The 14,875-nt window shown below is 41.1% G+C and overlaps 1 protein-coding gene across 1 annotated transcript in view; it reads left to right on the forward strand.

Moving 5' to 3' along the window:
• The window catches only part of IGF2BP3 (insulin like growth factor 2 mRNA binding protein 3), a 152,521-nt gene that overhangs the window by 120,721 nt on the left and 16,925 nt on the right, over nucleotides 1-14,875 (forward strand). Inside the window, exons 8-10 of the mRNA XM_023215981.2 lie at nucleotides 1,440-1,562; nucleotides 3,956-4,091; nucleotides 5,626-5,751. Of these exons, the coding sequence (XP_023071749.1) occupies nucleotides 1,440-1,562; nucleotides 3,956-4,091; nucleotides 5,626-5,751 (385 nt within the window). The remainder of the gene's footprint in view (nucleotides 1-1,439; nucleotides 1,563-3,955; nucleotides 4,092-5,625; nucleotides 5,752-14,875) is intronic.

The raw sequence follows: 14,875 nt of genomic DNA on the forward strand, positions 1-14,875 counted from the left end.
CAAACAGGGAAATGATACCTGATGAGCTACAGTGGCTGGCACTGTTGGTTTGGTTGTGAAATGTAGGTCTTTTAATATTTAAATATGTTCATTCACATTTGAACATAGGTGAGTGGTGATAACGGGGAGGAGAAGTGCAGCTATAGAAGAAGGCAGCTTGGGGAACCTAGGACCAGGAAATATCCTGGATTAACCCAAGACAAGAGCCCCAAATCTTGACTCATCCTTTACTCAGAGCTCACTGGAGCTCTGTCCTTGTCCTCTGCCTGGCCCCACCTTGGAGCAGCAGGGAGTGTGAAGGTGGGAAGTGCCTAAGTGTCTTCTAAGGCAAACTGGAGATTTATCTGGGTGATGGAGGCAGGAACTCTAATTCTTCCACAGGAACTTTGAGTGAAGGTTGGGTTCTGTGCCACATTTAGTGTACAGAAAGAACAGTGCTGCACTGAAAGCAGAACCCAGAGTAAGGCACTAGAGTTAGTGTGGGGACCTCATCACCAACCTTAACTTGTAGAGAACTTTAAATATGTTTTAGTAATATTATATGTGGGTGCCATATTATAAGAAAGTAATTATTAATGTAAAAATTTTTTAAAAGAATTATTTTAGTATACAGAAAAATAGGCCGGGTGCAGTGGCTCATGCCTATAATCCCAGCACTTTGGGAGGCCGAGGCGGGCGGATCATGAGGTCAAGAGATCAAGACCATCCTGGCCAACATGGTGAAACCCTGTCTCTACTAAAAATAAGAGAATTAGCTGGGCATGGTGGCATGCACCTGTAATCCCAGCCACTTGGGAGGTGGAGGCAGGAGAATGGCTTGAACCCAGGAGGTGGAGGTTGCAGTGAGCGGAGATCGTGCCACTGCACTCCAGCCTGGCGCCAGAGGGAGACTCTGTCTCAAAAAAAAAAAAAGAAAGAAAGAAAGAAAAAGGAAAAGCCGCAATGACATTTTAAACAGTTATATATATATGACTGGGAAATTCAGAAAGCTACAAAACGAAAAATGAAAGCTCCCCTTCCTGTTCTTACGCCCTTCCCCCAAAGTGTAACCACTGTTGTTTCTTCTGTTTCCTTATATAAATTATGCACATATCTCCAGGTGTATATTTGTACTGGATGGTACTGTTTTCTATTTGTATGTTGTGTTTTGGTAGTACGGGTTTAGGAATGTGGTTTTGAGTAAGAGACTCCATCACTGAAGATATTTCCCGAATTGAATAAAAGAAAAACTGTTTTAGAAGTTAACTTCTGTACTTTTTCTCCCCTTCTATTCATGCATTGCTAGAATGCTGGCCAATTGTCAGCAAGTTTTAAGCTGTACCTAACACAGTGCTTCCCAGATGGTAGGTGGGAAGTAAATGTTTAATGAGTGAATATTGTCTTTTTACCCAAGAATAGGTTTACTTACTCTAATTTTATGACCACTTTTCTATTTACAGCACAGAAGAGATCCCCTTGAAGATTTTAGCTCATAATAACTTTGTTGGCCGTCTTATTGGTAAAGAAGGAAGAAATCTTAAAAAAATTGAGCAGGACACAGACACTAAAATCACGATATCTCCGTGAGTGCTCCTTTGCTTTTGAATAAGAAAACTTTCAAACACTCTAAGCTGCATGTTGTGTATTCAGCTTCAGCTGCTTCAGCTAGCCTGTGCTGCTGTACTTACACATGGTTTCTCAAATATAGCCTGCTACCTGTTAGGTTTCTGACCCGTATTGAAAGCATTATCTGCTTCTGGCAGAAGGAACCAAATGCTTTACATTCATATTTTCTAAATGCAGTCTTAACTATGTTTTATGACGTTTATTCCTAAAGTTGGAATATATAACCCAGTTTATGATCCATTGTCATGTAACACATTATCCCAACATTTGACAGCTTAAGACAATGAGAACATTAACTGCTCAGCTAGTTTTTGTGGGTTAGGAATGCAGGAGCAGCTTAGCTGGGTGGTTCTGGCTTGGGGTCTCACGATGCTGCTGACAGGTTAATGCTGGCTGTTGACAGAAAGCCTCAGTTCCTCCCACATGGGCTTCTCCACAGAGCTGCTTGAGTGTTCTCAAGACATGGCAGTTGTCAAGATGGAAACTGCAATGTCTTTTATGACATAGCCTCAGAAGTTATACTCTACCATTTTTCTAACGTTGTTTACACAAGTCAGCCCTATTCGGTATATATGTGTGGGACTACAGATAACTGGGTGGCAGGGAGTCACCATGGAGACAGGCTACCACACCTAGAATCCATGGATGCTCTGAAATTACATGGAAAGGTTTTTCTTTTTCTGAGGGTGGCCATTCTTAGTTTCAATCAGAGTACTCAAAAAGGTGGGAAAAAATTGATGAACTGAGGAAGAATGGTAGGGGAAAGACTGCACAGTGTTTGTGTACAAGGAGTTTTCAAAGAAGGTAGCAAGGAAGCAGGAAACTTCTGTTTGGTTATAAATAAAGGGGAAAAAAAGTGGTAAATACAATAAGTAATACTACTTTGTTTTAAATTTACCCCTAGAAAGGGGAGAGTTTCAAAAGCAAAAAATCTTAAAAGTTATTATAGAAGCAGCTGTTCTTAAAACTGTAATACAAAATGCTTGGTAGGGCCAGGTTGAGACTGAATTACAATTATAGACTTCTTTTTAAAGTAGTCTAAGAGAAATAGTCTTCATTATATAAATGTTTACATTTTTAGCAGGTTTGAGGAAAATGTTAAGGAATAACTTTGCATTCATCTGGCTCAAGGTTAGCCTGTGACATTTCACTAGTAGTGAAAATGAGAACTTCCAGAAGATACAGGAGATTTGTACCAATAATCCGTATCCTCTCAATTTATGTACTTCGTTCTGTTTTCCATGGCGCATGTCTCCCATTGCTCTTCCTCTCAAGGCTGTTGACCAGCATAGGCTTAGGTGTTTTCAGGTATGATTTTCAGTGGCTTTTGAAGGTTCAGCAGGACCTAGGTCCTGCAGGGAGTTTCTGAATATTCCTGCCGCTATCTAACGTTTTTGTTGTCTAAATGGCCATGAGTGAATTTTAAATTTTAGTCAAGAGGGATTGATATTCCTCCAGCCTACTTCAATCTAAATTCTAAAACAACTGGTAAAAACTGAGTTTAGACATGTGAATTCTGGCTTGTGTTTTTGGAATATTTCCATGCTTTTTCCTTGCTTGGTGACCCAGAAAATGCAATTGCACGAGAATGCCAATTATGCCTAGAATTGGTTAGTGCAGACTAGGAACATACTTATGAAAGGTTATGTACTTAGGGTATTTGGTTTCCTCAAAAACTATACATCTGTTCGGTCATTTCTCAGTTCACTGGTAAATTGTGAAAATGGTTCAACTATGAGCGGTTGAAAAGTAAGCTGTGTTTTTTTGTTTGTTTGGTTTTTTTTGAGACGGAGTCTCACTCTGTCGCCCAGGGCTGGAGTGCAGTGGCTGGATCTCAGCTCACTGCAAGCTCCGCCTCCCGGGTTTACGCCATTCTCCTGCCTCAGCCTCCCGAGTAGCTGGGACTACAGGCGCCCGCCTCGTCGCCCGGCTAGTTTTTTGTATTTTTGTTTAGTAGAGACGGGGTTTCACCATGTTAGCCAGGATGGTCTCAATCTCCTGACCTCGTGATCCACCCGTCTCGGCCTCCCAAAGTGCTGGGATTACAGGCTTGAGCCACCGCGCCCGGCCTTAAGCTGTGTTTTTAAAACATGGACTTGAATGAACTCTATGTACCCAGTCATCTTTACTTGAGAAGATGGGAGGGCAAGTATTTTCTTCTTTGTTGCAGCTTTACAGTTTTGGATTTATGTCTTTTGGGGCTTACTCATTTCCCATCATGTTTTACCCCACCCACTTTTACATATTACCAGGCTCCACAGTTTGTTTTTAATTGCCATCTGTGGCTGAATTATTAACTGTCTTCCTCCAATTTTCATTCTTTTTCTTTCCTTTCTTTTTCATTCTGCAGATTGCAGGAATTGACGCTGTATAATCCAGAACGCACCATTACAGTTAAAGGCAATGTTGAGACATGTGCCAAAGCTGAGGAAGAGATCATGAAGAAAATCAGGGAGTCTTATGAAAATGACATTGCTTCTATGAATGTTAGTTTTGTTATGAAGGGCATGTCTTTATTTTAACAAATAGTTAAAACAATGTTTTTAACTGCATTAATATTGAATTATTTTGTGGCATTATCATTAGAAGTAGTTCTAGTTGATTTTTAGCACCTCAGCAAGTACCCTGGGATAGTATAGGGAAGATACTGGCTGTGACATTAAGCTTTGCTGTCTCTGTGACTTTAGCACATTATTTAGTCTTTGAGCCTTAGCTTCCTTCTCTCTGAAGTAAGGCTAGTATCTACCTACAAAGGTTAATACAGTACCTCTCTTACAATGTTAATTTGAGAGAGTTTAATATAGGAGAAATGTTACATGAACTGTATTTGAATCACAACTGAACCATTTATGAGCTGCAACTCTGTTCTCTTAGATGGTTTACTCAGTCTCTCTGAGCCTCAGTTTACTCATCTGTAAAATGGGACTACTGCCTACCTTGCATGCTTATTAGGATTACAATAGATATAATGCATATAAAAGTTAATGTTAAGATTACAGGTTTAAAACTTACTTGGTTACCCATATAAAACTTGGAGATACAAGAATTTCAATTGATAAAACAATCTGTGTAGTGCATCTGAGGCTATTAAAGCAAATTGCTGACATTCCTTAATCAGTGAAATGGTGCTGAAAATGGAATACTTCAAAAGCCTGTCCTAAATTTTAAAGTAAATTATTTTAAAAAGTAATTTGTTTTTCAATTGGGCCAGTCATCTGAAACACAAAACCTGAGACGAGGGAAATATGAAAATACTGCGTTTGTGAGAAGAGCCTAGAATGCTCGCCATATTACACCCCATGTGACTTCCTGCTAACCTCCTTCAATTCTCACTGCTTGGCTCCAAGTGTTCTGGAATCCACTGGGATTAAATCTAACCCCCTTAGGCCTTTTAAAAAGATTTTCAAGTACACTCAAATCTCCCACAGTCTGTATTACATCCTCAACCCTTAAAAAATTAAACAAATTAAAATCCACTTTAAGGCTCCTATATGCATTCCAATGATATGTTTACTTGCAGTAGTTACATGGGGATGGGTCCTGATTTCCAGAGGGCTCAACTTAGAGGCCTCTAGACCCATGGTTGCTAAGTTTTACCCAACGAGTAAAGATCTCTTAATAGCTGGTTTGCTTTTCAGTGAACCAATCTTACTTGATTACCTCTTCAACTCTGATACATGACTTTTAGTCTATATTTAGTTTGCCCACAGCATGCAGAATACAGTTGTGTCTAAGCCCTGTACTCATAAGGGAAAGGAAAGCTGCCCTTGAGATATCTTAATGCAGCTGTGGACCAAGGAGGGGCAAACCAGCACACAGATTTTAAAATACCAAGGGATATAAACAGATATAAACGATGTACTCAAGTAAAGTCCCATGGAACATCTGCTTTAAGTTTGAGTTATGCGATGATTTCTTTATTAGATAAGAGATCAACAGTTTGCATACTGTCACTTAGAAATGCTAACTTTGCCTTGATTCTTTTAATTGTCAAATTAAGGGGCCTTTTTACTGTTGCAGCTTCAAGCACATTTAATTCCTGGATTAAATCTGAACGCCTTGGGTCTGTTCCCACCCACTTCAGGGATGCCACCTCCCACCTCAGGGCCCCCTTCAGCCATGACTCCTCCCTACCCGCAGTTTGAGGTAAGATAACTGGCCTTGGCTTTCTTTGTGATTGGGCAAAATCTTAATGTAAACCTAGTCCCCGTGTGATCATCTGTTTAGAGCCAACATACGCTCTCCAGTTCTTGCTAATGGAGCCTTTTTATTTGGCCCTTTGTGGAGTAGACATGGGATTATTTTGAAGCTTTTGGATAGTAGGGTTGTAAACATGTGTTTTCAAATATCACAGGAAAAGTTTGGGACTTTGAGATGGCAGGGGAAGAAACTTAGTAATTGTTTTTATTTTAAATTTTTTTTTCTTTTTTCTTTTTTTTTTCTAAGTTCTGGGATACATGTGCAGAATGTGCAGGTTTGTTACATAGGTATACATGTGCTATGGTGGTGGTTTAAAATTTTTTTGAGACAGAGTCTCACTCTTTTGCCCAGGCTAGAATGCAGTGGTACAATCTTGACTAACTGCAACCTTCACCTCCTGGGTTCAAACGATTCTCATGCCTCAGCCTCCTGAGTAATTGGAATTACAGGTGTGTGCCACACCACACCTGGCTACTTTTTTTGTATTTTTAGTAGAGACAGGTTTCACCATGCTGTTCAGGCTGATCTCAAACTCCTGGCCTCCAGTGGTCTGCCTCCCTCGGCCTCTCAAAGTGCTGGGGTTACAGGCATGAGCTACCACGTGGCCAGTCATTATTAAATACTAAAGGACAAGATTTTTTAAAGGCTTCTTTCGTCTTTGTCACCTGGAAGTCAATGGCTTTGCAAGGTCAGGAGTGACTTGTGTGTGTTTTCCATGTTGAGTGTTTGCACTTTTTTAAACCAATGAGATAAGAGTTTTGTGCACAATTATATTGTTTGTGCGTGTGCATATGTTAAACAGCTCTTTATTTTGTAAAGAGGCATGTTATATAAGAAATAAATGGGGAGGCTGAGGCAGGAGAATGGCGGGAACCCGGGAGGCGGAGCTTGCAGTGAGCTAAGATCCAGCCACCGCACTCCAGCGTGGGTGACAGAGCCAGACTCCGTCTCAAAAAAAAAAAAAAAAAAGAAGAAAGAAATCTTAGGCCATGTGCCATGGCTCACACCTGTAATCCCAGCACTTTGAGAGGCCGAGGCAGGAGGATCATCCGAGGTCAGGAGTTCAAGACCAGCCTGGCCAACATGATGAAACCCCGTCTCTACTAAAAATACAAAAAATTAGCCGGAGTGGTGGCAGGTGCCTGTAATCCCAGCTACTTGGGAGGCTGAGGCAGGAGTATTGCTTGAACCCAGGAGGCAGAGGTTGCAGTGAGCCGAGATTACGACATTGCACTCCAGCCTGGGCGACACAGCGAAACTCCATCTGGAAAAAATAAGAAGAAGAAACCTTTTATACTTGCTTTTTAAGAATAGCAGTTTCCTTGAGGTCAGAAATAGAAGACTAGTGATGGTATGAAAATAATCGCAGCATAGCAGACAGCTGGTAGAATAAATTATTTTGAAAGTAGTTAATAATTCAGTTGTATTATCCATGATAATTGGAGGTACTCATGTGACATTCTTGGATCTTCCTTCATGAATTTGTTTTTACATCTCTCCCTTTTTGTTTGGCTGTCTTATTTAATATTAATATTTTGAGTGATACCTCTTACACCAATTTAGGAGAATGTCTGGGTGGAACAGGTTGGAGATTCCATTGTATCACTACCTAGAATAACTATGTAGAGTAAAATGACATTGAAATTGTACAGAAAATACAGATGACTCAGATTGTGCCCCTTTTATCCCTTTAAAAATGAAAATTTCCTTTTCCCGTCCTTGAACCCACCAAACTGATAGGGGTTCTAAGCAGTTGCCCTCTTGCCATGTTTGTTTCTGCCTATACTGTCAGCAGTATCTTGTCCTTCCTGCAATTCACCTGCCATTTCTAGTATGTTTTGGCCTGGAAGTCATGTAACAGACAGAGGGATAGCCATCAAAATTTTAGCTACAAGTGAAGTGTGCATAGATTCATTACACGTCCCCTGAAGTGGCTGGCATGTTTGTACCTTGATGCTAAAGGGGACTGGTGGAAAGAACCCTAAAGTCAGAGCCCAGGTCTGGCCCACTGCCTCTGACACAATTTTGTGTCACTGAAGGTCAGACTCCTTGGCTCTGGATTTGTTTTCTCACCTGTGTAATGAAGAAAAAAACTGAACTAGAAGCTTTGTGTCTAAAGACTTTAAGTCACACATTTCTAGTTTCTATAGAATTAAATAATATGAACGGTTTAAGGAGGAATAGGGGAGTATGAGCCTAAAATAGGAATCTGAGAGGACATCTAGAGACTTAACTTTGAACATGTCCACTAGTTTATGTGTGTCATAGGATTGGTTTAGGGCAGGTGTGTCCCCAGCACTTCTGTGTAAAATGACACTTACTAAAAGGTACAATGAGCTGATCATGTGAAGTACCTCTGCTAGGAAAGCTCGTATCTAACCCACATTTCTGCTCGTTCCCCTAAATTAGCTTCCTTTCATTCCCAGTTTGTAAATTGAGGTGTCCCTTTAACTCTTTTTCTCTCCATACTGGTGACATGTTCCAATCAACAAAGCTTTTCACATTACAAGTGGTCACAGAATAGAACATTCTTGGACCTCAGTCTCTTACGCTTACATGGATGCTTCAGTAGCCAAAATTCCTAAAGTGAACTTGTAGGTAACTATTTTAAAAATATTTAGATAAGACTGCATATTCTCTGGAATTAGTCATTTTTCTGATACAGTTCTGTGTATCAGGTTCCTATGTTAGAAAAATTAAGAATGCTTTGAGAGAAGTGAGATCATATTAAGAACTTGTATTTCTCAAGCACTTCTACAGTCTTAAATGTCTGAATGACTTAAATCAGTGGCAGTTTTGTTTTAAGAATGGGAGGAGGAGGTCAGTGATGTTTACTTAATGAAAGTTGAGCCAAGAGTAAATGTAAGGAAGATGTCACTGGAATAGGTCATCTTGCTTCTCCTGAGTCATTAAGCTAAATCAAATAGGTGCAATTAGAAGCAGCAAATGAGAACAGAATTGCAGAAGCTGCCAACAGTAAAAACACTGCAACAGGGCAAGAGCTGCAAACATGTAACAGTCTGGTGGTTTCAAGGACAGGCAAAGGAAATTCGCATTCTTAAAGGAATACAATATGGACAGTCTTAGCAATCTGTGTTCTTTGCAGAATTCCAGTGGATATTTTATTCTACATGTATTCCAGGCAGTGATACAGTGGAATCCTCAAATTTATAACTGAATGTTTTCCTAAATCATTTACCCAAATCATATATTTCCCTAAACCATATATTACTGTTTTTATTTCTTATTTTACATTCATTGGCAATCTGTAAAGTTCAGCATTAATTATTCCTTGCCTTAAGGGGAAAGAAATGTTTTTCCTATAATTAAATTATAATTACCCTAGACAATTTGAATTAAAATCCCCAGGGGTGAGGCATAGGTATCAATTTCGAAAGCTCCCTAGATGACTCCAGTGTGTAGCCAAGGCTAACAACAACTGTTTAATTAGTTAAGAACCTATGGCCCACTTAAATAAATAAAAATCTCAGTGGGAGCAAGTGGAAGCTCAGAAATGTATAGTTTTATAAAAGTCATCAGAAGTATTTTGCTACCCATTCATTGTCAAGAACTGTTCTTTTCAAGAGATGGGGTCTCACTATGTTGCCCAGGCTGGACTTGAACTCCTGGGTGCAAGTGATCCTCCCACCTCTGACTCCCAAGTAGCTGGGACTACAGGCACACTCCATCATGCCCAGCTAAGAACTACTGTTCTACAAAGAATGTTTACTAGTCTTTGGAGGGGCGTTTCAATGTTGGAAAGAACATTTTCTATCAGTACCAATTGCAAGGGAGAAAAAATTTAGGATAAGCACAAATATATGCTAGTTGTGCATATCCCTTTTTCTACCTTGTTCTATGCTTTAAAGAGTGAAAAAAACTCACCTTTCTCTCTGGACCACGTGCCATCCCAACTCGTAGGAAATATCATGCCAAAAACCTCTGTGGGATGTTGCCATATGTCTGTTTTTACCCTTCTAACTCTATTTTGGCATATGACCTGTATCAGGATTAGGTTTGGGTATGTATTGTTACAAGAAAAAAAATGGCTTAGATTAGTTTTCCTTTTTCATGACAACAGTTCAAGGGTAGACAATCCAAGACTGGAAGTGGTTCCACCATATCCTTCAGGACTGGTGCGTCTATCTGCCTTGTGTGCCATTCCCTGGCCCAGGATAACTGCTCAAGCTCCAACTATTGGGTCTGTTTCTAGCCAACAAGAAGGATAAAGGATTGCTGGGTGTGGTGGCAGACACCTGTAGTCCCAGCTACTGGGGAGGCTGAGGTGGGAGGATTGCTTGAGCCCAGGAATTTGAGTCCAGCCTGGTGAGACGTCATTTCAAACTGAAGGATAAAAGATCAAAATTGGCAGCATCCTTATTTAAGGACACTGCCTGAGGATAGCTTTTCATACTTCTGTTGGCCTCATGTTGGCCAGAACATACCACTGGCTGTGTCTAGCTGCAAGAGAGGCTGGGAAACAAGCCCTATGTGGGGGCAGCAATGTGTCCATTAAACACAGGGTCTATTACTAGAGGAAAATACATGTTGGGGACAGCTATTTGTCTGCTTCACTGGGTTTGGCACTATTGCCTGTTAAGGGAGCCTCCCAGAGCCTGGAAGAGAGGAAGCAAACTTTTAAGTTCTCTTAAAAAGCAGAATCTAAATTCTGGAGGAGAAAATTCCATATTCCAGAATCCCATTCCTGTGGTTATTTTCATCTAAATAAAGAGAAAACACCGTTTTTCAGAAAATCATATTGTCCCTGGATACAATTTAGATACAGTTAGAGTAAATTCTACTTTCAAACAGCTGACAGGCAATCTTCTGGCTTAATGTTTAGGGGAACAATTCTTTTTTTTTTTTTTTTTTTTTTTTGAGACGGAGTCTCAGGCCTCCCGAGTAGCTGGGACTACAGGCGCCCGCCACGGCGCCCGGCTAACTTTTTTTTGTATTTTTTTTAGTAGAGACGGGGTTTCACCATGGTCTCGATCTCCTGACCTTGTGATCCGCCCGCCTCGGCCTCCCAAAGTGCTGGGATTACAGGCGTGAGCCACCGCGCCCGGCAGGGGAACAATTCTTTAACAAGTGTTGTTTGAGTATATAACTTCAAGTTGCGGGTGGTAGGGGGTGGTTGCAAGTACTTAGTTGGAATAGCCTCACCTTCACTATTTTTAGACTTTGTTCTTTTTCTAAACCCAGATCACTAATACTTATCTATTTTGTGTACCTAGTGGTCACCACTTTTTGAAATACAAATAAACTATTGTTTTTAAAGGCAATAAATCTCCCAAAGCTTTACCAGTTTCTTTGCTTATTATTGCTTCTTTTTTTTTTTTCTTTTGGAGACAGAGTCTTGCTCTGTCACCCAGGGTGGAGTGTGGTGTTGCAATCTCGGTTCACTGCAAACTCCACCTCCTGGGTTCAAGTGATTCTCGTGCCTCAGCCTCATGAGTAGCTGGAATTACAAGCACGCACCACCATGCCTGGCTAATTTTTGTATTTTTGGTAGAGACAGCGTTTTACCATGTTTGCCAGGCTGGTCTTGAATTCGTGACCTCAAGTGATCCTCCCACTTCGGCCTCCCAAAGTACTGGGATTACAGATGTGAGCCACTGCAGCCAGCCTATTCTTTAGCAAGAAAAGTGAAGCCAAAAAGAAGCAATGATAATGACCAGGCGTTGCAGTGAGCCGAGGAGGTGGAGGTTGCAATGAGCCGAGATCATGCCACTGCACTCCCGCCTGGGTGACTAAGCAAGACTGTCTCAAAAAAAAAAAAAAAAAAAGAATACTATTTTTTGTTTGTGGGGGTCTTTGATTTTTTAAAAAAAAAAAAAAAAACTGGGTTAGAAAGTTAAAGATCGACAGGCATTTTGCTCCCAGCACTTTTAAACTGTTCCTGAAGTGCATTCTGGTATCTATACTTGCTGATGAGAAGCTTGCTGTTCCTTTGAAGCTATCACAGATTATGTACTAAGATCATGTTTATCCTTGATGTCCTGTAGGTTAACAGTGAACTTCCGCTTTTATTTTAAATGTATATTGCCTGTCAAGAAGTAGGTTTTGATGGCTAAATATTTCAAAGAATCTGTTTTTTTTTTTTTTTTAATATATATTACTTACACTTTTTCTTTCAGAATTGTTTCATTTCTCTACTCATGTTTTCTCATTCCTGCTTTGTAGCATGAAAGTAGAAATGATGCATCTCTTTGGATAAATCCCTTGCCTCTATTCCATTCTAGAACTTTGCCCACTAGTTCCCCCACAATATTCTCTTCTTCCCAGAACCTGCCAGGTTGAGTCCCCCTAGAGCCAAAGAGTTGGTTCTTCCAACAGACAAAAAGTCTCTAGTTCCTGCCTAGCAGCTGGCTCATGCAGTACTTAACTGGCAAACTTCGAGTTTATAAATGACAGGAAACGCGCCTTTCAGAAATGCTCAAACAGTAGGGAAGAGGGAATTGGCAGCTAGTGAAGCAGAGCAAGCAAGAGCTGGAATTGGCTTAGTGCATGTCGCCTTAGCTGGATGGTCTTGGCAGCATGCAGTTGGGTTGGCAGAAGTAAGCCCACGGGCTGCTGGCTTCATAGTTTTGATAGCCTCTTTGGAGTCTTCTCAGAAGTCTCCAGAATGATAGTGTAACCTTAAAATGGCTAGCTTTCTGCTTATGAAAGAGGCAAGAGAGATGAGCACTTTTTTAGGCTTAAGGTACTCTAAGAAACAAAGGGCCAGGCGCAGTGGCTTATGCCTGTAATCCCAGCACTTTGGGAGGCCAAGGTGAGAGGATTGCTTGAGACCAGGCTGGGCAACATAGGGAGACTCTGTCTCGACAAAAAAAAAAACTTCTTTAGATTAGCCAGGGGTGGTGGCCTGTGCCTTTCCCAGCTACTTGGGAGGCTGAGGTGGGAAGTGAGGCCAAGGCTGCAGTGAGCCATGATTGAGCCACTGCACTCTAGCCTGGGTGACAGAGTGAGACCCTGTGGAAAAAAAAAAAAAAATTACGAGTTGGAGGCAATTTTTTAAATCAGATGACTGTTTCAGGGAGTCTCTTAATCTTTCTCACGATGGGTGCAACTCTTGTCAGTAAACAGTTTCTAAGTAAGTAACTTACCGTGCACGTTTATTATCTCCGAGAAGCCTCGGTTATCTAGTTACGGCAAAAAACTTTTCTTTGCCTTTTTTGTTTGTTTGTTAGGGACTTCAATATTTTGTTCAGGTCATGGAGTTGAGTAAACTTAGTTTCAGTTCCAGACCAAAATCCATTTAAAAAAAAACAAAAAACCCAGGGATATCTATTTTACAAGCCAAAGGGAAACGCTGGCATCCTTCCAGGTTCCTGGAGGCCGGTCGTGTTGGCTGGCATACATGTCTCCATGCCTTTGTGATGTCTTAAATTTTCTTCCCCACAAAGTAAATACACTTAACCTTACTATTTGCTCATACTTATGTTTTCACGATAGATGATTAGGAATTACTCATTGGCAGACTTCACCAGTTATGCAAACTTTCAGTTGAGCAGCTTTGTTCTTCTGTTATTTCAAGCCATAGTTCAGAGTCTGCCAAGAAGTCCAAAGGAAGTTTTGCTGATAGGCATTTGGCAGAAATCCATTGGGAAGCAGCTTATGTCCTGTGAACATCCTTCGGTCCCGAAGAATGTATCCAAGAAAAGGTTCAGACAATGCAACTAGACCTTAACTTAAAATGGAAGGAATGTATAACGAGACTGGGTAACGCTAATGCGCCTTTTCCAACCTAGGTCTCATAGACTTAAATTCACAGGTGAAAAAGGCTTATTATAATCTGCTTTGCCTGCTGAGTTTTGCAAGTAAAAATTTAAATTATCTGCTTATTTGGGGTGTCCAAATCCTGACACAGGCTTGTTCTAGGATAGGCTTATTGTAGTCTCGATTTCTTCTTTTTTATTTTTTGAGACAGTCTCGCTGTGTTGCCCAGACTGGAGTGCAGTGTCATGCATGATCTTGGCTCACTGTAACCTCCACGTCCCAGATTCAAGCGATTCTCCTGCCTCAGCCTCCTGAGTAGCTGGAACTACAGGCACGTGCCCAGCTAAATTTTGTACTTTTAGTAGAGATGGGGTTTCACCATATCAGCCTAGCTGGTCTCGAACTCCTGACTGCAAGGGATCCGCCCGCCTCAGCCTTCCAAAGTTCTGGGATTACAGGCATGAGCCACAGCGCACAGCTCATGGTTTATTCTGAATCCCACATAAGAATGAATTGTACCAGAGAGCCAATTTAATGATTGGCAAAAGTTGACAGCATATTTATGTGAGCTGCCTTACATTCCCAGAGGAAAATTTTCTTGAAAAGTAATATTTGGTTAAGAAGATGCTTTGTGGATAGGAAATTGGAGCAAAGGGAATTGGACGACATCCAGAAATGTCTTCACCAAGCCTCAGACATCTGATGAGTCAACTTTTCTTTAAGACATGATTGCCAACAGCACACATCATTGTCCGTCATTCTAGGGCAGCATCTCCTGGTGTGGAAAAACACTTAGTTTGCTTCTAACTCTGCTGCTTCAATTTGACAAATTCTCTTCCTTCTGTTTACATTCCAGGATAGGACATTTTAAAGTCTACACATTGATTCTTCATGTATGTGCCCTTTTTTTCTGTTACATTTTGGTCCTTTTGACCCTTTTCTGCTGGCCACCATTCCTTTTCCAAAGCTTCACACAACATTTCTCTTAAGTTTATGCTTAATCTTCATTTTGGGTTTTTTTTTTTTTTTTTGAGACGGAGTCTTGCTCTGCCGCCCAGGCTGGAGTGCAGTGGCCGGATCTCAGCTCACTGCAAGCTCCGCCTCCCGGGTTCACACCATTCTCCTGTCTCAGCCTCCCGAGTAGCTGGGACTACAGGCGTCCGCCTCGTCGCCCAGCTGGTTTTTTGTATTTTCTATTAGAGACGGGGTTTCACCGTGTTAGCCAGGATGGTCTCGATCTCCTGACCTCGTGATCCGCCCGTCTCGGCCTCCCAAAGTGCTGGGATTACAGGCTTGAGCCACCGCGCCCGGCCTGGGTTTGTTATTTCTCATCAGCAAAACAAGAACATGG

Source organism: Piliocolobus tephrosceles, chromosome 8, assembly GCF_002776525.5.
Source record: "Piliocolobus tephrosceles isolate RC106 chromosome 8, ASM277652v3, whole genome shotgun sequence".
Lineage (NCBI taxonomy): Eukaryota > Metazoa > Chordata > Mammalia > Primates > Cercopithecidae > Piliocolobus > Piliocolobus tephrosceles.